The 22,812-nt window shown below is 51.5% G+C and overlaps 1 protein-coding gene across 2 annotated transcripts in view; it reads left to right on the forward strand.

Annotated features, from left to right (window-relative positions):
• MON1A (MON1 vesicular trafficking associated A) overlaps window positions 1-22,812 on the forward strand; it is a 32,903-nt gene that overhangs the window by 4,498 nt on the left and 5,593 nt on the right. The window contains exons 1-5 of one of the 2 annotated variants that reach the window (XM_073352613.2): window positions 5,503-5,666; window positions 9,441-9,487; window positions 11,927-12,074; window positions 19,631-20,098; window positions 21,002-21,761. In XM_073352613.2, coding sequence (XP_073208714.1) covers window positions 11,948-12,074; window positions 19,631-20,098; window positions 21,002-21,761 — 1,355 coding nt within the window. In that variant the 5' untranslated portion in view covers window positions 5,503-5,666; window positions 9,441-9,487; window positions 11,927-11,947. Of the gene's footprint in view, window positions 1-5,502; window positions 5,667-9,440; window positions 9,488-11,926; window positions 12,075-19,630; window positions 20,099-21,001; window positions 21,762-22,812 lie in introns of those variants that run through there. The other variant, XM_073352612.1, reaches the window with a different exon arrangement.

A 22,812-nucleotide genomic window follows, 5' to 3' on the forward strand; every position in this document is an offset into this window, starting at 1 on the left:
TAGGGACGGCCCTGCCTTTGATATGGTCTCCCGCAGTATTCTTGCCAGCAAGTTAAAGAAGTATGGATTGGATGAATGGACTATAAGGTGGATAGAAAGCTGGTCAGATCATTGGGCTCAACGGTTAGTGATCAACGGCTCAATGTCTAGCTGGCAGCCGGTATCAACTGGAGTGCCCCAAGGGTTGGTCCTGGGGCCAGTTTTGTTCAACATCTTTATTAAAGAGCTGGATGATGGGCTGAAGTGCACCCTCAGCAAGTTCCCAGATGACATTAAGCTGGGGGGAGAGGTAGATATGCTGGAGGGTAGGGATAGGGTCCAGAGTGACCTAGACAAATTGGAGGATTGGGCCAAAGAAAATCTGATGAGGTTCAAGCCCTGGCTGGGATGATTTAGTTGGTGTTGGTCCTGCTTTGAGCAGGGGATTGGACTAGATGACCTCCTGAGGTCCCTTCTAACCCTGATATTCTATGATTCTATGATCACAAGGGTCCCTTCTGGCCTTGGCATCTCAGAATCGAAAGCCCTTCCAAATGGGAGTCGATTGATAGGGTGCATCTGATACTGGTAGTAACAGATACACACTTGTCTAGCAAGTGCTGCCTTTCACTTCTTGCATTTGGTTTTGCTGCAGAGAACTGTGAGTGAAGGCGGGAGGAAGTATTTTAGCACAGGAATTGAGGAGGACAAAAGTTTGTTTGTTTAGCTGTTTATTACCCCAGAGCCAATGCCACCCTCATTAGAGCTGTAACTCATTAAACAGAATGACAGCTGTAAGATGTCTTCAAATAATCAAAGGGAACGTGATCTGAAAGGGGGACTATACATGGAGATGTGTCACGGACAAATGGCTGCATTTCAGAATTGTGGAAAATCAGTTAATCCTTTGGGGCCCCAGCCAGGATCTGAGGTCAGAGCTTCCCCTGTAATAGCTGATGCCTTGTCACCCTTAACGCAGCAGGACACATGTAGTTCCTTGAGTTGTGCTAAGCATTGTGCAAGCCACTGTTGGAGAAGCAGCACAGAGCCCTGAACTCTGGTCTTTTCAGACTGTGTTTAAGGACAGGAGATGATGCAAACTGTTGAGACAAACTACAGAGCTCAGAGTCTGCACTGTGGCAGCTGGCCTCACACACATGCCCCAAATAAAGACAGTAAAGCTAAAGTACCAGAGCTAGTCCCAGATCAGGTTCATGCACTGCCTTCAGGTCCTGCTTTTGCTTTCAGTTCCCTTTGCTAGTTCCCGAAACGTGCCTGTTTCAGAGCGAAGAGAAGAGTCTGTTTGTCTGCCTGAGTATGCAGTGTTGTTGTAGCCATGTCGGTCCCAGGATATTAGAGAGCCAAGGTGGGTGAGGTAATATCTTGTATTGGACCAACTTCTGTTGGGGAGAGAGACAAACTTTCTAGCTACACAGAGTTCCTCTGCAAGTCTGGAACAGGTACTCAGTGTCACAGCTAAATATGAAGTGGAGAAGGTTGTTGAGCACAAGTAGCTAATGGTCCCTTGCAATATGTGTTAACTACTTATGTCTGTCCTTAGTGTAATTCCAGCCAAAGCAGGCCTGCCACTTTGTGCACCGCTGTGATAGACGTTCATTGATCCAGATTCTGTCACAGCCTCTGCTCTGCCCATGAGCAGAAAATGAATGAGTCTGATACCCAGCCTCCAGGGCTTTACATTCTGCCATTCAGAACATTTGGGCCCTCTAAAATTATAAGGGGTTACCTACCACCCCACTGAGATCAGAGGCCAGTAGCTGGTTGGCTGATTAGCCCTGCTGCTGCACTTGGGAAGAGACCTGCGCCTTAACTGGCTGATTCTCATAGAAGGAGGAGCAGAAAATGGAGCAGGGGCTGCAAGAGGCTGTGGCAAGTGTTGGGTGGAACTGCTCTAAGAGTCAAATGGACAGCGCCAGACTGTGGGAAGTCCTGTTACCACAAGGCTCTGAGGTAAGAGCCAGGAGCTTTTGGGGTGATGCACTTACAGATATGAGGGACAGAGGTGGGGAAGATTGATCTTGTTTGTTGAGAAGACTTGCAATAAAACAAATAGAAACCACCTTCCCTGGGCTCATTGAGAAGGTTTAAGGCAGAATTCCCCCAGGGAGGGCACTGGCCCAGCAATTGCAAGCCTAGGTCCAGCCAGACGGGGGTGCTATGAGGCAGGCCCCAATCATTTAAAGTGTTAAAGGTGGCAGCTCAATTCTCCCCACAGGTCTTGAGCCTGCCCCCATGACTTCAGTGAGCTCAGACCGCCCCCCCCCCCATGTGTTCATGTGCCACTGCTGTGCTGTGACTCCTGCATGTGAAAACATAAACCATGCCACTGTGCTCAGTGGCCCATGCTCTTACTTGATCTCTGCAGCCACGTGTGGGATCCATGGGCTCACCTGGCATCAGCCTCACTTAAATATTTGCATCTGACCATTGGTCCTGTTCACCTCACTTGCAGCTGAAATCTGGCTGCCCAACGACATCTTGCCAGCCTAAGCAGAAACGTTTCAGAGCTAAGTGACAGGCCTGGGCTGCCCAAGTCATGTCCCAACATCATGCTGGCTGTGGCCCAACACAAATCAGGCTGTCTTGCAGCATGGCAATTCCTGATGGGTCACCACCCTCCAGCAAGGCTGGGGGAGGGTCTTCTGTGCAAAGCATCACTACATGCTGAGTTAGCAGGTGTAAGCTGTGGATGTGACCCCCTGGGGTTGTCACATGCTAGTGACCTTGCTTACGTGCAACTTCATTGTGGGACAGAATCCTGCTTTGGAGGGGGGAATCCAATTGGACCCCAAGTAAGGCAGGAAACTCAGGTCCCTGCAACGCTCACCATAGTAATGATGATAAGGGGGGTGGTCTATCTGGGGTGCAGCGAAAGCAGCCCTGCAGGGACAGCCTCCCTCCAGCAGAAGAAGAGAGCGTACCCAACCCAGAGCAGGGGCCGGTGACTCCAATGCATCTTTATTATGAACTGTAGCACCTGAAGACTAGAAGTCCCAGCATCCAACGCTTCATGCTCGGCTCGTGTGGGAGCAGGGCATGCTGGGAACTGTTGTCTCTTACAGCAGTCTTATTAATCTCTCCTCATATAGAAAGCCGTTCCATACCCCTAACCATTTTTGTTGCCCTTTTCTGAACCTTTTCCAACTCCAATATATCTTTTTTGAGATGGGGCGACCACATCTGCACACAGTATTCAAGATGTGGGAGTACCATGGATTTATATAGAGGCAACATGATATTTTCTGTCCTATTATCTATCCCTTTCTTAATTATTCCCAGCATTCTGTTTGCTTTTTTGACTGCTGCTGCACATTGAGTGGGTGTTTTCAGAGAACTATCCACAATGACTCCAAGATCTCTTTCTTGAGTGGTAACAGCTAATTTAGACCCCATCAGAGGTAACTCAACCAATCACCAACTGTTACTCTATAGCTAATTTGCATGTGACGTTTTCATTGGCTGTATGAGGGAGACTTGCACAAATGGTGCAATTGCAACACCTGTGAAGCAGCAGTGGGCTTTGGTCTATGGCCCAAAGTGCCAAACTGGAGCTGTGAGAGAACCAGAATGTCTGTCCCACGTGGAATTTCCAAAAGGAGTTTGTTCCAGATCTTTCAGCCTGTAGCCTGGGGAGCTGAGCGCGCCGGCTGCCCACCAGTGCAGGAAGCCAGCTAGAACTGGCTACCGATCTTTCCCAGGAGTCAGGAACCTGACAGGCTACCACGGAGCTGGAGTTTTCTGATGAGAAAGCCATTCTGGGAATTTTAAATTGCGTCCTCTAAAAAATGTAGAGCCCTGTGAGTGACCTTTGTTTTGCGTCATGAAAGACGTTAACACTGAATTCTGCAAAGCCTACACTGGAAGAGTTTCATCCCAGGATCATGGGCTGTTTTTTTACTCTGAAGAGCTGTTTGTTCGATGGGACTGACATTATTGCTAGCTCATGAGTCTAGTGGTTTGGGGTGGGGTTTTGTACGTGTTGTGACGGCTTTATGGAAATATGCTCATAAATATATATGACATAACTGGAATATGTTCCATGCTACATATGCCGTGTAACATATCTATGTAAAGGTTATGATCTACTGAATCTATTAATCCTATTTGTATGCATGTATCATTTTTGTATTCAAAGTTATGAATATTGGCCGTGTACTGGCTTGATTTCTAAATAACCTTAGTAGAGCATTTGGTCAGTTCCTGGAGAAAGGAATTCGCAAAGTTAGGTGCCCAATTAAGAAGCACTTAAGGAACAATGGATGTTGGAAGCTTCCAATCCACATAAGAAGTCTTCCTGAAGACATTCGAGTTACCATGTGGGCAATGGCTTCTGCCTGTAAAAACTGTGAGACATACATGGCCATGTGACTTGCCCAGGTGACTCCAGAACTTCATCTTGGAGCTGGACTTTGCATAGGCGAGAGGAGGGGATCTCCACTCACAAGAGAAAGTCTGTTTAAGCCCGTGGGAGACCCCTCCATTTTGTCTTCAGCTGGCTAAAGAGAGAGCCTCTCCACCCCCAAGGATATCTGAAAGAAACTGGAACAAAAGACAGTAACTACAGGGGGCGTGAGTGGTTGCAGGACCCGGACTAGAAGGAGATTAGTTTGTAAAAGGAAGCTTACTGGAACTGAGGAAGCAAAAGTGGATGGGAACCTGGGAGGCAGTGACCATGACATGGTCGAGTTCAGGATCCTGACACAAGGAAGAAAGGAGAGCAGCAGAATACAGACCCTGGACTTCTGAAAAGCAGACTTTGACTCCCTCAGGGAACTGATGGGCAGGATCCCCTGGGAGAATAACATGAGCGGGAAAGGAGTCCAGGAGAGCTGGCTATATTTTAAAGAATCCTTATTGAGGTTACAGGAACAAACCATCCTGATGTGTAGAAAGAATAGTAAATATGGCATGCGACCAGCTTGGCTTAACAGTGAAATCCTTGCTGATCTTAAACACAAAAAAGAAGCTAACAAGAAGTGGAAGATTGGACAAAATGACCAGGGAGGAGTATAAAAATATTGCTCAGGCATGCAGGAGTGAAATCAGGAAGGCCAAATCACACTTGGATTTGCAGCTAGCAAGAGATGTTAAGAGTAACAAGAGGGGTTTCTTCAGGTATGTTAGCAACAAGAAGAAAGTCAAGGAAAGTGTGGGCCCCTTACTGAATGAGGGAGGCAACCTAGTGACAGAGGATGTGGAAAAAGCTAATGTACTCAATGCCTTTTTTGCCTCTGTCTTCACGAACAAGGTCAGCTCCCAGACTACTGCACGGGGCAGCACAGCATGGGGAGGAGGTGACCAGCCCTCTGTGGAGAAAGAAGTGGTTCGGGACTATTTAGAAAAGCTGGACAGTCACAAGTCCATGGGGCTGGATGCACTGCATCCAAGGGTGTTAAAGGAGTTGGCGGATGTGATTGCAGAGCCATTGGCCATGACCTTTTGAAAACTCATGCCGATTGGGGGAGGTCCTAGATGACTGGAAAAAGGCTAATGTAAGTGCCCATCTTTAAAAAAAGGAAGAAGAAGGATCCTGGGAACTACAGGCCAGTCAGCCTCACCTCAGTTCCCGGAAAAATCATGGAGCACGTCCTCAAGGAATCAATTCTGAAGCACTTAGAGGAGAGGAAAGTGATCAGGAACCATCAGCATGGATTCACCAAGGGCAGGTCATGCCTGACTAATCCAATTGCCTTCTGTGATGAGATAACTGGCTCTGTGGATGGGGGAAAGCAGTGGATGAGTTGTTCCTTGACTTTAGCAAAGTTTTTGATACAGTCTCCCACAGTATTCTTGCCAGCAAGTTAAAGAAGTATGGGCTGGATGAATGGACTATAAGGTGGATAGAAAGCTGGCTAGATCATCGGGCTCAACGGGTAGTGATCAATGGCTCCATGTCTAGTTGGCAGCCAGTATCAAGCAGAGTGCCCCAAGGGTCGGTCCTGGGGCCGGTTTTTTTCAATATCTTCATTAATGATCTGGAGGATGGCGTGGACTGCACCCTCAGCAAGTTTGCAGATGACACTAAACTGGGAGGAGGGGTAGAAACTCTGGAGGGTAGGGATAGGATACAGAGGGACCTAGATGAATTAGAGGATTGGACCAAAAGAAATCTGATGAGGTTCAACAAGGACAAGTGTAGAGTCCTGCACTTAGGACGGAAGAATCCTATGCACGGTTACAGGCTGGGGACCGACTGGCTAAGCGGCAGTTCATAGAATCATAGAATCATAGAATATCATGGTTGGAAGGGACCTCAAGAGGTCATCTAGTCCAACCCTTGCTCAAAGTAGGACCAATCCCCAACTAAATCATCCCAGCCAGGGCTTTGTCAAGCCTGATCTTAAAAACTTCTAAGGAAGGAGTTTCCACCACTTCCCTAGGTAACACATTCCAGTGTTTCACCACCCTCCCAGTGAAAAAGTTTTTCCTAATATGCAACCTAAACCTTCCCCACTGCAACTTGAGACCATTACTCCTCGTTCTGTCATCTGCTACCACTGAGAACAGTCTAGATCCATCATCTTTGGAACCCCCTTTCAGGTAGTTGAAAACAGCTATCAAATCCCCCCATATTCTTCTCTTCCGCAGACTAAACAGTCCCAGTTCCCACAGCCTCTCCTCATAAGTCATGTGTTCCAGTCCCCTAATAATTTTTGCTGCTCTCTGCTGGACATTTTCCAAATTTTCCACATCCTTGTTGTAGTGTGGGGCCCAAAACTAGACACAGTACTACAGATGAGGCCTCACCAAAGTCGAATAGAGGGGAACGATCACGTCTCTTGATCTGCTGGCAATGCCCCTACTTATACATCCCAAAATGCCATTGGCCTTCTTGGCAACAAGGGCACACACTCATATCCAGCTTCTCGTCCACTGTAATCCCCAGAAGCTGGATATGAGTCAACAGTGTGCCCTTGTTGCCAAAAAGGCTAACGGCATTTTGGGCTGTATGAGTAGGGGCACTGCCAGCAGATCCAGGGACTTGAGGCCTCATCTGGAGTACTGTGTCCAGTTTTGTGCCCCACACTACAACAAGGATGTGGAAAAACTGGAAAGCGTCCAGCGGAGGGCAAAAAAATTATTAGGGGACTGGAACACATGACTTATGAGGAGAAGCTGAGGGAACTGGGATTGTTTAGCCTGCAGAAGAGAAGAATGAGGGGGGATTTGATAGCTGCTTTCAACTACCTGAAAGGAGGTTCCAAAGAGGATGGATCTAGACCGGGGTCCCCAACGCGGTGCCCGTGGGTGCCATGGCACCCGCCGGGGCATTTTTGTGCACCCACAGGACACCCCGCCGCTGAAATGCTGCTGAGAAGCATTGTCATTTCTCGGCGGCATTTCGGCGGCGACATTTATTGCCACTGCTGCTTCTCGCCGGTGGCATTTCGGCGGCGGGGTGTCTGGCGCCCGCCACAGTCTTCTGGCAATAGCAATATGATCTAGACTGTTCTCAGTGGTAGCAGATGACAGAACAAGGAGTAATTGCGGTGGGGGAGGTTTAGGTTGGGTATAAGGAAAAACTTTTTCACTCGGAGGGTGGTGAAGTGCTGGAATGCGTTACCTAGGGAGATGGTGGAATCTCCTTCCTTTGAGGTTTTTAAGGTCAGGCTTCACAAAGCTCTGGCTGGGATGATTTAATTGGGGATTGGTCCTGCTTTGAGCAGGGGGTTGGACTAGATGACTTCCTGAAGTCCCTTCCAACCCTGATATTCTATGATTCTATGGTGAGGTTTTGTCTGTATTCAGTTTTATTAGACATAGACTTGTGGGTTTTATTTTATTTTGCTTTGCTTGGTAATTCACTTTGTTCTGTCTGTTACTGCTTGGAAACACTTAAATCCTACTTTCTGTTTTTAATAAAATCACTTTTTACTTATTAATTAACCCAGAGTATGTATTAATACCTGGGGGGAGAGGGGGCCAACAGCTGTGCATATCTCTCTATCAGTGTTATAGAGGGCGAACAATTTATGAGTTTACCCTGTATAAGCTTTATACAGAGTAAAACTGATTTATTTAGGGTTTGGACCCCACTGGGAGTTGGGCATCTGAGTGTCAAAGACAGGAACACTTCTGTAAGCTGCTTTCAGTTAAGCCTACAGCTGTTAGGGAATGTGGTTCAGACCTGGGTCTGGGTTTGCACCAGGCTAGCAGGTCTAGCTCAAACCAGGCAGGGCACTGAAGTCCTAAGCTGCCAGGGTAGGAAAAAAGCAGGAGCAGAAGTAGTCTGGGCACATCAGGTGGCAGCTCCCAGGGGGTTTCTGTGATTCAACCTGTCACATGTGTCTTATGGAAATATGATGAAAGGCGTGCCACCAACTCATGAATTTTCTCTCATTCAAAATGGCCACCTTTTCCCATTCCTGGCAATGGGGCCTCCATTTCCCTACAGGCTATCTGCATGAGAGTGGAAAGCTGCCCTGAATAAAGCTGGCTGCTCCCTCCCACTGTTTTCAGTTAGATTGACGCTATGCCCACAGGCCCATGGCTGCCAGTTTATGGCTCAGGGGGGTGGATGGGCCAAAGAGCCTGTGAGGAGCAGCAGAGACCCTGTGAAAGGGGGATGGGGAGCATGATGGGGAGCAGGCATGGGGGGCAGGGCAGGAGGCAGGTTTAGGGGGATGTGGGGACAGGAGGCAGGCTGGGGGGTGCAGAGGACAGTGATGGGAGGCAGATGGAGGGGACAGCCTGGCAGGTCCCCCAACCAGGTGGGTGAGGGGAGTCCCCTCCTGGCAGCCAAGAGAAGGCAATATCAGTGTTGCCAAGCCAACACTCATGAACTGATTGGGAGTCACAGGGTTTGACACATACAGGGGGTCCAGGGCAGCAAGAGGCAATGGAGGGGGTAATCAGGGAAGAGCTGCTGCTGGGTCCAAGGCCCTGGACCCACCAGCAATGCCTCCCGCTGCCTCAGCACTTCTCCTTGCCTTGGGATCCAGGTAGGAGAAAAGCCCCGGGGAGCAGCAAAGCCCGGGACGGGGAGTCAAGCCAGTAATAGGCACGGGATGGCAGCTCCCCATCTGAGGGGTGCGGAGAGGGTAAGTGGGGGCTGCCTCTGAGCAGCCAGGGGGAGGCGTGTATTTCAGTGTGTGCTGGAGGTTGCCTTGTCAACCTGAAAGGATCACACATGCAGCGCCACAGGAATGGAGGGAAGTTAGAAAGGCAAAAGACAGGCTGGGAACCATGGTCTGAGGATGTTTTTGAAGTCCCATGATTTGGGGGGCCAACCGCATGGTATGTGGGGGTCCACTCATGAGTTTGGCTCTCCTGAGGTTGGCCATACTGGATAAGGAGGCTGGATGAATAATAATATTCAGAGAATTCCACAAAAATCTGCCCACTTTCAAAACAACTGTGGTCTCCCACTGTTCTCCGAGGGCCACAGGCTGCCCATGTCTCCATTCACCTGTTCCTCACAGTACTTTTCTCTTCCTCAGCATGGGAGGTCCACCTTTCCCCTGAAGGCAGCTTGGTTTCCCTCATGGTAAGAGGAATAGGCGATGGTGGCCGTTCTGAATAAAGGCAGCTAAGCTGAGGGAACCCTGTGGCCTCAGTCCTCTTTGAAGCCCTAGGAGAGAGTGGCCAATTCTCCATGGGTTTCTCTGAAGATTTCATGGGCCAGGTTCTGCTGACAGATGAACTATCAGTTATGAAAAATGGTGGCCAAACATGAGCATATTTAATCTAAAAAACAACTTATTGCACCATGAGGGAAAACAAAGTTGAGGGTCACACATGGCATTGCTTTTGTAGGCTGCACTTGGTGTGTTATCCAACTTTTTATGTGACAATGGCTTGCAGGTTTTCTGGGGGGAAACCCCCGCTATCCAATGAGATAGACTATCACTGCTAGCAACTTTACAGGCTACTGCAGGGTGATTCAGTGGACTGGGACCCCGGAGGCCTGGGACTAATATTTGGCTCTGCCACTGCTTTGCTGATTGATCTTGGGCCAGTCAGTCCCTCCCCGTGCCTCAGTTTCCCCATTAGTAAAATGGGGATAATGGTACTGACCTCCTTCTTAAAGCACTTTGAGATCTATCGATGAAAAGCACTAGGTAAAAGCGAAGTATCGTTATTGTTCAGTTGGCTAAGCCACTCCTTCTCTTTTCTGTGCTTTATCCATTTCAAATACACACACCGAATGCAGGGAGAGGTGAAGCAGTGCCAGTGCAAAGGAAAGACTGCCATCCCTCTCTGGGCAGAGAAGCCAGCGCATGGGCTAGTGTCACAGGACTCCAGTGTGGTTTGAGTGGTGGCTAGGCACTCACATGGCACAGAGGTGAATTCAACCCAAACCCAGGACAAGTAACAAGGGGACCAGTGAGTTGGCCTCAGGCCCTAGAAAGAGAAAACCAATGGGATCAATTAAATGGGACTGTGGAAGAGAAGAAACCCTGCCGGTATTAGAGCAGCTTTTGTGACGCCTTTCCAGGAGCTTTGTTCACCCCAACTGAGTCAGGAGAATTAGGCGGTGAATGCTAATGTGACCAAAATCTCAGCTCTGCTCAAGGTCTAGTCAAGGAGGCTGAGCTCTTTTATCTTTAGCTTTCAAAGTGTGTTACAAAGAAGGTCAGCATCATCCCCATTTTATAGATGAGGAAACTGAGGCACAAGGGCGGTCACCCAACAGCAGAACCAGGAACAAGAGCCTGCCTCTTCTGAGCCCCCCTACAGCGCTCAATTCACTAGGCCACCCTGCTCCTGTCAGAGTTTGAGCCTTGTCTCTAGCCATTTCAGTACATCTTTGCTTGACACCAAGAAAACAATCAGTAGCAGTGGTGGGATGGTGCTAGTGACAGGCCTAAGAACAAGGGGGGCAGGGGTGGGCATGGACAGGACACCCATCTCTTTGGCCTCCTCTGTGCTCCCCCATCACTCCCCAGCGAGTGAGTGGCTGGGATGGATTCTGCTTAAGCTAGCAGTGTGGGGAGCTCTTCCTCATGAGAGCCAAGCCTTTTGGAGCGTGAGTGAGGAAGCGGGGGGGGGGGGGCTGGGGGGGAGAAATTCTCACACCAGAATGGCTCCAGGCTCCACGCCGATTCCTCCTGCCCACATTCTCCCACTGGACCGGTGAGGTGCTGGCATGCAGCTGGTTCAGGAGTCTGGTCGGGATTGGGGCCAGCCATGGGGAAGTGACTGAATGAGCCATGCTTGACTAACTCCCTATGCCAGCTTCTCACCCTTCCCACCCAGCTCCCACCCGCTTTCATTATGTTACTGCTCTGAGGATCTCTAGAGCCATCACCTCCCCTCATTCAGACCGACCAGCCCCATTAATGAGGGATGGGTCTTGTTCCCTCTGACCACTCTTCCCCACTCGGCTCCTCCAACTGGCCCTTCTGGCCCAAAGCAGCCAGTAGCGCTCCAAGGATCGTCCCAAGGCTTCTGCTCCACATGCCCCCATTGAAAGCTTGTCAGGGCTTCTCAGAGGACGTGCCCTTTCCCTTATCACCCTCCCCAGGACCTGCCCCCATCTACCACTGTCCCTTTTGTGGCATGGCTCCCACAACGGAAGAGAGAACTCCAGGCCCTTCCCATGGCTGAGTAACGCAGATGTAATCTCAGCCTGGGCGTAGAAGAGGTACCTCCTGTAGATATGTCCCACCTGCGATGGATAGGTGGTGCAGAGATGGCTTTTACACTCCTGCTCCATGTGCTACCAGAGACATACCCAGCTGTTACCTCCCCCTAATGAGCTCCAGACCATGATCAAAGAGAACTGAGCTACTTACCCTCTGGCCCATTCCCCATTGCTCCTGTCATCCCACTCAGACATTCCTGGTTAGGTTTCCCCCCTCACCACTGCTCTGATGTGATGCTCACTATGACGTGGTGCTTCCGTCTGCCCACGCTGGGGAGCAGCAAGACCAGGCAAGAGAGCAGCTGGATGTGGAGTGCTGACAGTCTTCTTTGTGTGCAGGTCGCTGCCAGCCTCTGAAGAATGGCTGCTGATGTTCACAAGAAGAAAGGCTGGGAAGTCCCCAACGGGTCCTTGGTGCCAACAGATGGGCAACCCATGGAGAGGTCGGAGAGCCCCACCCCAGGGCTGGTTCAGGGCACGGAACCAGGTAGGGGCAGGGGATTATTGCATGGTTCATAGGGGCCATGCTCACTCCAGCTGTGTGATTGCTCTGCTGTATTCGGGGGGAAGAGGGCGAAAACAACTTCCTCTTCCACTTCCCGGGTTAGCTTGGGAAGGAGACTGGGAGGAGCAGGCCACCTTAGCTGAGGTACCGTGACTGGGACGATGGACAGGCGCACAGGCCAACCAGCAGGAATGACGTGTGTGAGGGCCCGTCTCCGGGCTGATCACGTGACGTTATCCCCATGGATTAAGCTGTCCCATGCATAGGCACGGGAACTAGGGGTGTGGGGAGTGCCTGCCACCCTGCGCCCAGGATCCCAGCTGCCAGCCCTGCTCTGGGGCTCTGCTCCCCCTGGCCCTGCACGCAGGCTCCCAGCCCTGCACACAGGGCTCCACTGCCAGCCCCGCCTCTGCGTCCAGCTGTCGCACCAGCCTTGACCACTTTCCCCTTTCCGGGAGATATGGCCCCCTGCTCCCAGCCCCAGATCTGGGGGGAGGGGGAGAAACAGACAGGGGTCAGGCTTTCAGCACCTCCACTATTAAAAGTGTCCAGTGCCACTGATCCCATGGTGGCAGAGCTAGAATTGGGAGTGACCCTGGAGCCAGCATGGGGAAGAGTCACCATCCTTGCTCTGAAGCTGCTATGGGATTAGAACAGACATCATAACTGAGCCGCTTTCTCCACCTGGGAACAGATCAGGAGAAGGGGCCCGACTCCACAGCTGGGAAGATCTCTCACTCTGACTGGCGCCCCAAGTCATGCCTACAACAAAAATGGCCGCCTGACCTTCTACCCTGTCCCCTCCTGATCCCACATAGTGAATTCCTTCATGAGATATCCTGGGTGGAATGATGGGGGTTGGCTGGTGTAACGATGCAGCCTTTGATGGGACATTACTTTGAGAATATCAATTCAGGACAAATTGCTTAGAGTAGGGCAGTTGCAGGCCAAGGCTGCGTTTTCTTTGCCATTAAGGCACACCAAACCAGCCAAACAGAGAGGACTTTGGTCTCACCCCACTGGCAATTCCCTTAGACAAGCAATTCCCTTAGACACTCCAGTTTCCTAGTATCGCCACCAGTGCCACTTGTTATGGGGACGAATGGTAATGAAAACCAAAACCCCAGTACAAGAAAAAAGGTTCTCCCGATCCCAAAGGACCAAGCCCCAGACCCAGGTCAATATACAAATCAGATCTTACCCACAAATCACGCTGTTGCCAATCCTTTGGAATCTAAAGTTTTATTCATAAAAAGAAATATAGATGAGAGCTAAAATTGGTTAAATGGAATCAATTACATACAGTAATGGCAAAGTTCTTGGTTCAGGATTGTAACAGTGATGGAATAAACTGCAGGTTCAAATCAAGTCTCTGGAGTACATCCACAGCTTGGATGGGTCATTCAGTCCTTTGTTCAGAGCTTCAGTTTTTAGCAAAGTTCCTCCAGAGGTAAGAAGCAGGATTGAAGATAAAATGGAGGGGTTTCCAGGGCCTTTTATATTCTTTCTCTTGTGGGCAGAAACCCTTTGTTCTCCTTGCAAAATCACAGTAACAAAATGGAGTTTGTAGCCACCTGGGCACGTCACATGTCCATGAATGATTCAGCTTTTTGCAGGCCGACGCCATTGTTTACGTGTTAGTTTGAACGTTCCCAGGAAAGCTCAGCTGTGGATTGGCGTCTCCCAAAGTCCATGGTCATTTAAGTGTTTCTTGATTAGGTGCTTACTGAGAATAGTCTTTCTCAAGAAGCTGACCAAATGATTCACTGAGGCTACTTAGAATCAAAACACATTGAGATACAAGTACATAGCCAATATTCATAAATTCAAATACAAAAATGATACACACATACAGACAGATAATCATAACCAGAAAACTACAACCTTTCCATAGACATCTCACTTGACAACCTTTGTACAATATTTGCTGCAAATATATAACAGTGATTGCAACAATGATCATACAGTTTATGTCAATAACGTTACAGCTCTGTGATGGAACGGGGACACATGTCAGAAGTCAAGGCTGCCATGTTTGCTGTGGGATGGTTGGTGGGGCAGCCATCCAGCCCAGGGATTTATAGGCGAGACAGCATCCCACAAGCCCTCTATAGTTAATGAGAACTAACTGTGCAGTTGTTATGCAGATCAGATGCTCCAGCCAATCAGCAAGCAGGGAATTGCAGAAGAGGACAGTGAGCATAGGGTGTTGCGAACGTGTTCAGAACAATGGCACTAACAGGCCTGTGAAGGGCAGGGGACCTGCAGTGACCCCAGTGGCGAGGATTCTGGGTTGGTGTCTCACCACCATGGGCACGGTGGAATGGAGCTAGAGAGGTCAGCTTTCCCCATGGAGTGACTTGCCGGAGGGGGTGGGGCTGAGACAATCATAGAATATCAGGGTTGGAAGAGACCTAAGGAGGTCATCTAGTCCAATCCCCTGCTCAAAGCAGGACCAACCCCAACTAAATCATCCCAGCCAGGGCTTTGTCAAGCCGGGCCTTAAAAACCTCTAAGGATGGAGATTCCAACACCTCCCTAAGTAACCCATTCCAGTGCTTCACCAACCTCGTAGTGAAATAGTGTTTCCTAATATCCAACCTAGACCTCCCCCACTGCAACTTGAGACCATTGCACCTTGTTCTGTCATCTGCCACCATTCAGAACAGCCGAGTTGCATCCTCTTTGTAACCCCGCTTCAGGTAGTTGAAGGCCGCTATCAAATCCCCCCTCACTCTTCTCTTCTGCAGACTAAACAAGTCCAGTTCCCTCAGCCTCTCCTCATAAGTCATGTGCCCCAGCTCCCTGATCATTTTCACTGCCCCACACTGGACTCTCTCCAATTTGTCCACATCCTTTCTGTAGTGGGGGGCCCAAAACTGGATGCAGTACTCCAGATGTGGCCTCACCAGTGCTGAAGAGAGGAGAATAATCACTTCCTTTGATCTGCTGGCAATTCTTCTACCAATACAGCCCAATATGCTGTTAGCTTTCTTGGCAACAAGGGCACACTGTTGACTCATATCCAGCTTCTCGTCCACTGTAATCCCCAGGTCCTTTTCTGCAGAACTGCTGCTTAGCCAGTTGGTCCCCAGCCTCTAGCAGTGCATGGGATTCTTCCTTCCTAAGTGCAGGACTCTGCATTTGTACTTGTTGAACCTCATCAGATTTCTTTTGGCTCAATCCTCTAATTTTTCTAGGTCACTCTGGACCCTATCCCTACCCTCCTCCCCCCAGAGAGCATATCTACCTCTCCCCCCAGTTTAGTGTCATCTGGGAACTTGCTGAGGGTGCAATTCATCCCATCATCCAGATCATGAATGAAGATGTTGAACAAAACTGGCCCCAGGACTGACCCCTGGGGCACTCCACTTGATACCTGCTGCCAACTAGACATCGAGCCATTGATCACTACCCGTTGAGCCCAATGATCTAGCCAACTTTTTGTTCACCTTATAGTCCATTCATCCAATCCATACTTCTTTAACTTGCTGGCAAGAATACTGTGGGAGACCATATTGAAAGCTTTGCTAAAGTCAAGCTTTCCCCATATCCACAGAGCCAATTATCTCATCATAGAAGGCAATCAGGTTGGTCAGGCATGACTTGCCCTTGGTGAATCCATGTTGACTGCTCCTGAGGTTCCACTGAGGGGAGCAGGCCCCTGTGGGGGAGGCCTAGCAGCAAGGAGCTCCATTCCGGCTGGGGACGCCCGACCCTTCCTCTGGGACCTTGGCAGTGCAGCTCCAGTGGTGACGCATTGCCAGCCCTTTTAACGCACCCACCCCACTGCTGCTCCAGGAAACCTCCTGACAGAGGGGCCTCAGGCAAAGGGTAATGCAGGCTTGGGCTGCAGGGAGTTTGCTGGACTGGCTGTCAAGTGAGGGGTGAGGAACAATCTGTGCCCGCCCCTAGCCCATGGGGGGATTTAGATAGCACGGTTTGCAGAGGGCACTCCCTGGTGAGGGATGGTGCCATGGAGTCTGGCGTGATCTATGGGAAAAACCAAGTTACTGCCCTGGTGCAGCACTGGCCCTTTAAATGTGCGAGTCACAGCATCACAAGGGCTGTCATTCGGTCCCCGCATCAAGGTCGTGCCCACTGGGAGGGAACCCCACTAGGAGCATGCCATCTGGGCCCTTGGTGGCTGGTTTACTCTGCTCAGTCACCCCCTGCTCCACGCTCCCTGCAGGGGCTGGCCAAGGCTCCCTCCACCAATCCCCAGTGCTGGGGCTGGCTCAGCGGGCAAAGGCTGCAGGGGCTGGGGGTTCCCTTGCCCTGTGCCCAATCCCCTGTGTTATGCCTTGGGCAGCATCTCTAAATCACAGCTCTGCATGGCCTTGGCAGGGTGCCTGCCTCCCCAGCCCAGACTAAAGTCTCCCCACAGCTCCGGAGCAGAGATAAGAGAGGCCATAAAACAAGGCGCCTGCCCCAGGCTTGTGCTGGGATGGGAGGGGGAGGAGGTGGTGGTCACACTGTCTGGAGAGGCTCAGGACTGTGAGTGCCGACCTCAGGACAGACAGTCACAAACAGGGCAGACACCCCAAGCTGGTGGTCTGGTCTATAATCAGATTTCACCAAGCCAGTAAAAAATGTGAACTCCTGGATCACTGTCACAGTCTCACCATGGAGTCACAGAGTCCTGCCACTCAGACAAACTGGACTTAGTGATAAATGGTCACTTACATCAAAAATCACACCACACATTTGGGTTGCTCCCAGTCCCAAGAGACCAGTCACTTACCCCAGATCAGTTGGTTCCCTAGATCTTACTCCAAAGACAACGCCTCTGGTCAGTCCTGTCATTAGCAAGCTAAAGGTTTATTAACTAGGAAAAAGGTATAAGGGAGTTATTTACAGGTTAAAGCAAGGGAATATATCCACACCAATGAGTTACCATCTAATCCTAAGAGCGACTGAGTTGCAGTGATCTGTCAATTCAAAATCTCTTTCAGGGTGGACTCAAGAGGCAGCCCCTGGGGATCTCTGGCTTCAGGTTAGGCCATGTCTACACTAGCAAGCTTACAGAGGCACAGCTGTCCCAATGCAGCTGTGCTGCTGTAAGAGTGCTTCTTTAGCCGCTCTATGCCGGTGGGAGAGAGCTCTCCTGTTGACATAATAAAACCACCTCCACAAGCGGTGGTAGCTGTGTCAACAGGAAAAGCTCTCCCACTAGCACGGCGCTGTCCACAATGGCGCTTCTGTCGGTGTAACATGTCGTTCAGGGTGTGTTTTGTTCACACCCCTGAGCGACATAAGTTATACTGACAAAAGTGGTCACGTAGATGTAACCCTTCTGCCAGGCCAAGTTGATAGCAGCAAGGGCCGGGTTCAGTACACAGGGGTTCCCTCTCATCAAAGCAAATGCAAAACTGGCTCGAGCCCCCACCCAGTGACCTGGGAAAATCTTACACACCCCCTGGGTGCCTCAAAGAGGCAATACTTCCCCTCTCGCAAGCACAGAGTCTTGGTGTAGCAGAGAATCTTTAATAACATGAGGTAAACGACATCAGCGTTAAATTGGGGAAACACCACAACTAGCGTTCATTAACCAAACCATGAGCAAAGACCCACCCCAGAAAATTAGGCCACATCCTTTCCTTCGAATTCTTGAGTCCCACAACCCAAACGTCTCTTGAGTCCAGCAATCCACAAATCACCCAAAGTTCAAAAAGTCCAGCCCCAGAGTTCAAAAGTTCATCTGCAGAGTGTTGCTCCCCAGTCTGGCTAAAATGTGCCTGTGTGGGGGGAAAGAGGTAAGGGGCACCTTACGTGTCCTGAAGCTGACTGCCCCACAGGGCTCCGCTCCACCACAACCGGCTCCACTCTGCACAGCTTGCCATCTCACAAACACTTCTCTCCGCCATTTCATGAACACATCGCTGTCTCACGATCAGCTCCACCCTGCACAGCTCCCCTCACCATCTCACGAACACTCCACCAGCCTATCCACAAACAGCACCACTGCACTCTAGTTCTTCCAGCTCCCCACTACTTGACACAGTGCTCAGTGATCCCAGCTCATGGTAGGGGGAGCCTTAGTGCTGGTGCACCATAAGGCCAAAGTGAATTCAGCACAGTACCTGTAGCAAGACTCTTAATAGACCCAAAATTAGCTCTGACATTCCCCAGTAGAGAGAGACAGAGGTACAATTGGTGTTTCAGGCCCTCACAAAGGGGCCTACACCACCAGGTACAAATACCTGTCTCAAGCCTCTCTCTCAATTCACAGAGTTTTGGAACCCATGTCCCTTGCCTAGCGAGTGCTACTTAGTTGATGGTGAGTCCCTCCATCATAACAAAAGGCCAAGTACAGTTCCAAGCACAGTTCCCATAATACGGGTAATAACAATTTATTCTTCCCGCCCCAGTAACAGAGACACTGGGGATCCCACAACAGCCAAAGTGACCATTTGGGCAGTTATGGCCTCATTCTAGGTGGGGTGGGTGTGCCTATGCAAATGAGATCAGCCCCTGAAGTTCTTTTCCACAACTTGCAACACCTCACCACCAGATGTCAGGGTGGAGCTCATCCTGACTCTGCTTACATAGACATGGCCTTAAGAGTCTCTGTCCCTTCAGATTTCAAACAGCCAAAAAGATGGAAAACTTTCCTGTGACTTGGTTTTATTTTCTTCATTCAGCTTCCAAGTCCACAGGACAAGCTTCCTTGCAGGTAGCATCTCCAAGGTGCGGATAGGACCGTTAACTAATCCTTTGGATTGAGATGTTTCTTGATGGCCCACCTGATTTTGGAAGGGTGGGGGGACAATTCCTGTGCCTGGGTTCACAAGTTCAGAGCAAACATTTTCAAAGTTATAAAATAAAACTTACCTCTCTTCTTATAGCCTGGGATACAGACATTGCAAGCGAGATTATTGCAGGCAGCAACTTACAAGCATTTCACAGAGTCAAAACACCCAATGTCTTATAAGAATGTAATACCTCTTTTGAGCAAAACTACCATACAGGTGAAGTGGTCTGGTCTTCAGCTATGAGTTTGTCAGTTCTTAGCTAAAGCCTGCAGCCTGGAAAAAAGCTGGTATCTGGCCTGCCAGCATCACCAGGGGTGCAGGGGTTTTGTGTGCGCAGCCCCAGTAGGGCACAGATAGGTCTGGCAGCACCATTCTGTGGCAGCAGTCAGAGGACTGCTAGGCTCTTCGGTCAGCCATGTTGCTTTCTCTTTGCAGGTGCCTGGACAGCCCGATGGCTGAGCCAGCCGGGCCCTGGGTGCAGGCATTAGAGGTGCTGGCTCTGCTTTAGGAGTTGGCCTGCTCTGCTACAGAGATGGGGCTCTGGCACAGGGTGGGGTTCGGAGACTTGGGGCCTCTCTCTAGCAGGGGGATGGGGACACACGAGCCTGACTTTGTTATTGGTCCTGCAGGGCTCAAGTGGGGTTCCCCTCCATTTGTGGTGGTGTCTCCCAGGGTCTGGCTTATTTCTCCCCACCATCCAGCTGACTGTCCTAGCTTGTCTTAGAGCAGCCATCTTGGCACTGGAGAGGAGAGGCTAAAGCTCTCCGGTGTCTTGGTTTCCAGGGGCAGGCCAGGAGGGGGGAATGTTTGTTCACACCCGGTCCTATGAGGACCTGACAAGCCCCGAGGATGGAGACGTTGCGTCCAGGAGCCCTGAGGAAGGGCGAGGGGACCAGGCAGACCAGACCAGCATGGCACATATCAGCAAGGACTTCAGTGAGCTCAGCACACAGCTGACGGGCATGGCATTAGACCTGGAGGAGGAGATGAGGCTGAGCCAGGAGAACGAGATGGATCTTTCGCCACAGACGGCCCGGAGGGACTCAGCACGGTCAGAGAAGGAGGATGAGGACGTGACCATGGAAGCCTGGCGCATGCATCAGAAGCATGTGTTCGTGCTGAGCGAGGCGGGCAAGCCGGTGTATTCCCGCTACGGCTCAGAGGAGGCGCTGTCCAGCACCATGGGAGTGATGATGGCCCTGGTGTCCTTCCTGGAGGCAGAGAAGAATGCCATCAGGTCTATCCATGCAGGTACCATTGCAGGCAGGGGCCACTTGAGGGCACATGCTGCCTCGGGGGGTATTAGCTGGATCTTAGACGTGATGCTCCGCTGACGACCGCTGCACAGAGCGGCTGGAGCACCAGCTTGGACAGGAGCTCACTGCTGTCCTGGGAGCAGGGCAGGCACTGGGCCCAGCCTCCAGCTGCACACACAGCTGCCTGATTTGCAAGTGCATTTACCACAGCTGCATGTGTGAATCCAGTCATCTGCTGTTGGTGAGTGCTTTGAATGTGCGTGCAAATTGGGGGCATTGTGAGATGGTTACAGAGGGAGGCAGATGAGGAGACCAGGGGCCTGTGTGTTGGTGTCTCCCTGGAAAGGGCATACGAAAGCCCGTGGCTCTGACACAGTGCAGGGGAAGTGCTTGGTTTCCCTTCCCTAGCGAGGTCCAGGAGCACTGGGTTGCTGGAGGAGCCTACCCTCAGTGTCCACCTCACTGCAAGGCAGCCATCCTTGCTTCTCAGGCCTGACTGACACTGAAAATGTAGGTTGATTAGCTGCAAAGAGATGGTAGCTAAGTCTTCCATTGGCCTAGATGCGTCTACACCAGGGGTTAGGTCGTCATAGCTATGGTGCTTCCCATAGTTACGACAACCTAACCCCTGGTGTAGATGCAGCTAGGCCAACAGAAGACCTACCCACCAAACTCAGGGAGGTGGTGTTCCTACACCCATCAGTTGGTGTAGGCTGTGCCTGTGCTACGGGGTTGTGCTGGCATAGCTATGACAACGTAGCTCTGACACTGTAGTGCCTGTAGCACAGACATGGCCTCATTTGCTGACCCTCCGGAGCCACGAGAGCTCCCTGGTATTTTCCAGCGGTGTGCTGCCCTGGGCTGATGTGTCCCTCTCTCTTCCTCCTGTGCCGAGCAGATGGCTACAAGGTGGTCTTTGTGCGCCGGAGCCCCCTGGTGCTGGTGGCCATGGCCCGGACGCGGCAGTCGGAGCAGGAGATCGCCCATGAGCTCCTCTACATCTACTACCAGATCCTCAGCCTGGTCACCTGGACCCAGCTCAACCACATCTTCCAGCAGAAGCAGAACTATGACCTGCGCAGGCTGCTGGCGGGCTCTGAGCGCATCACCGACAACTTGCTGGACCTGATGGCTCGGGACCCCAGCTTCCTGATGGGTGCCGCGCGCAGCCTGCCGATGGCAGCAGGGCTCAGAGACACCGTGAGCACCTGCCTCCAGCAGGCCAAGGCCAAAAGCCTGGTGTTCTCCATCCTGCTGTCCAGGAACCAACTAGTGTCTCTGGTGAGGAGAAAGGACCAGTTCCTGCACCCCATTGACCTGCATTTACTCTTCAACCTCATAAGCTCCTCCTCCTCCTTCCGTGAGGGTGAGGCCTGGACTCCCATCTGCCTACCCAAGTTCAACTCCAGTGGCTTCTTCCATGCCCACATCTCATACTTGGAGCAGGACCTGTGTCTGCTCCTGGTCTCCACCGACCGTGAGGACTTCTTCACCATTTCCGACTGCAAGCGCCGCTTCCAGGAGCGCCTGCGGAAGCGTGGCGTGTCCCATGCCTTGCTGGAGGCACTGCGCACCCCCTTCTACAGCGTCTCCCAGGTGGGGATCCCAGACCTACGACACTTCATCTACAAATCCAAGAGCTCAGGGCTCTTCACCAGGTGAGTCGAGGCGGGCATAGTCTCCATCGCCAGACACGGAGCTGAGGGGAGCGCGCACGGCTGGGATGAGTCCCTGGGGCTGCTCTGTGCCCATCAGAGCACAGGGGTAGCTCCCAGCTGTGGCCATGCCAATCAGTGCCAGCCAGGGGTGCTTCCCTGCCTGCCAGATCCTGGGGTGCCCCAGAGCCACCACTTGTGCTTACAGCTGCCCTTATATTAGAGCCACACGCGGCACCTCGTGCACCAAAGGGCAAGTCAGGGATACACGAAGCCCTGGGGTATGTCATTGTGGGGTAGAGTGGATCTCTCTCAGGTGTGCCCTGAGTAGTGGGCTGTGGGGGGCATTCAGTGCAGAGGGGATCCCTGCAGGCCTGGCACAGGGCTCCAGGGTGGCAGCTCCAAGGGGGTGCCCAGCAGCCAGAGTCAGGGAGCTCATGAAGTAGCTTCCCCACCCTGACAGTGATTGGTGCTCGGGAGAAGACACCCACCGCACCAGCCTAGGTGCCTCATGTTCCCACTGCTGCTCCCACCAGTGCAGCTTCCTGCTGCCGGCCAAGGTAGGCCAGGCTCCAGGCAGCTGGTGCCAGTGGGTCTAGACCCTGTCTGCACTAGTGCTCCCAGCACTGCTCCAGCTCGGGGAGCTGCGTCACTGGTGGCATGATGGGAGGGGGAACACCCAGCCAGGCTGCAGTGTATGACTCCAACTGCAGCCGCCTTCCTAATGGATTGCTCTGGAGGGCTCACTTACACCCATCCCCCAGACCCGTGCTGGGCCCAGAGTGCTCCTTGGATAGCAGCCTGGACTGTCCCTCATTGGGGGTGGCACTGATTCTCAGGGACCTCTGTTTCTGGTCTAGGAACAGCTGCCAGGCTTCCAGGGCAGTGCCATTTGGAAGGTCCCCTTGTGTGTGGCTTGAAGACTGGTGTGGACTGGGGGGGCATAGAGAGGCCTCCATGGCAAATCCTGGCAAAAAGCAAACACTGGGAAGAGCTCCACTGCAGTGATCGAGCAAGGCCTGTGTGTTCATTTGCATCTTACATTACCCAGACC

The sequence above is a fragment of the Lepidochelys kempii genome, chromosome 7, assembly GCF_965140285.1.
Source record: "Lepidochelys kempii isolate rLepKem1 chromosome 7, rLepKem1.hap1, whole genome shotgun sequence".
In the NCBI taxonomy this organism is placed as follows: Eukaryota; Metazoa; Chordata; order Testudines; family Cheloniidae; genus Lepidochelys; species Lepidochelys kempii.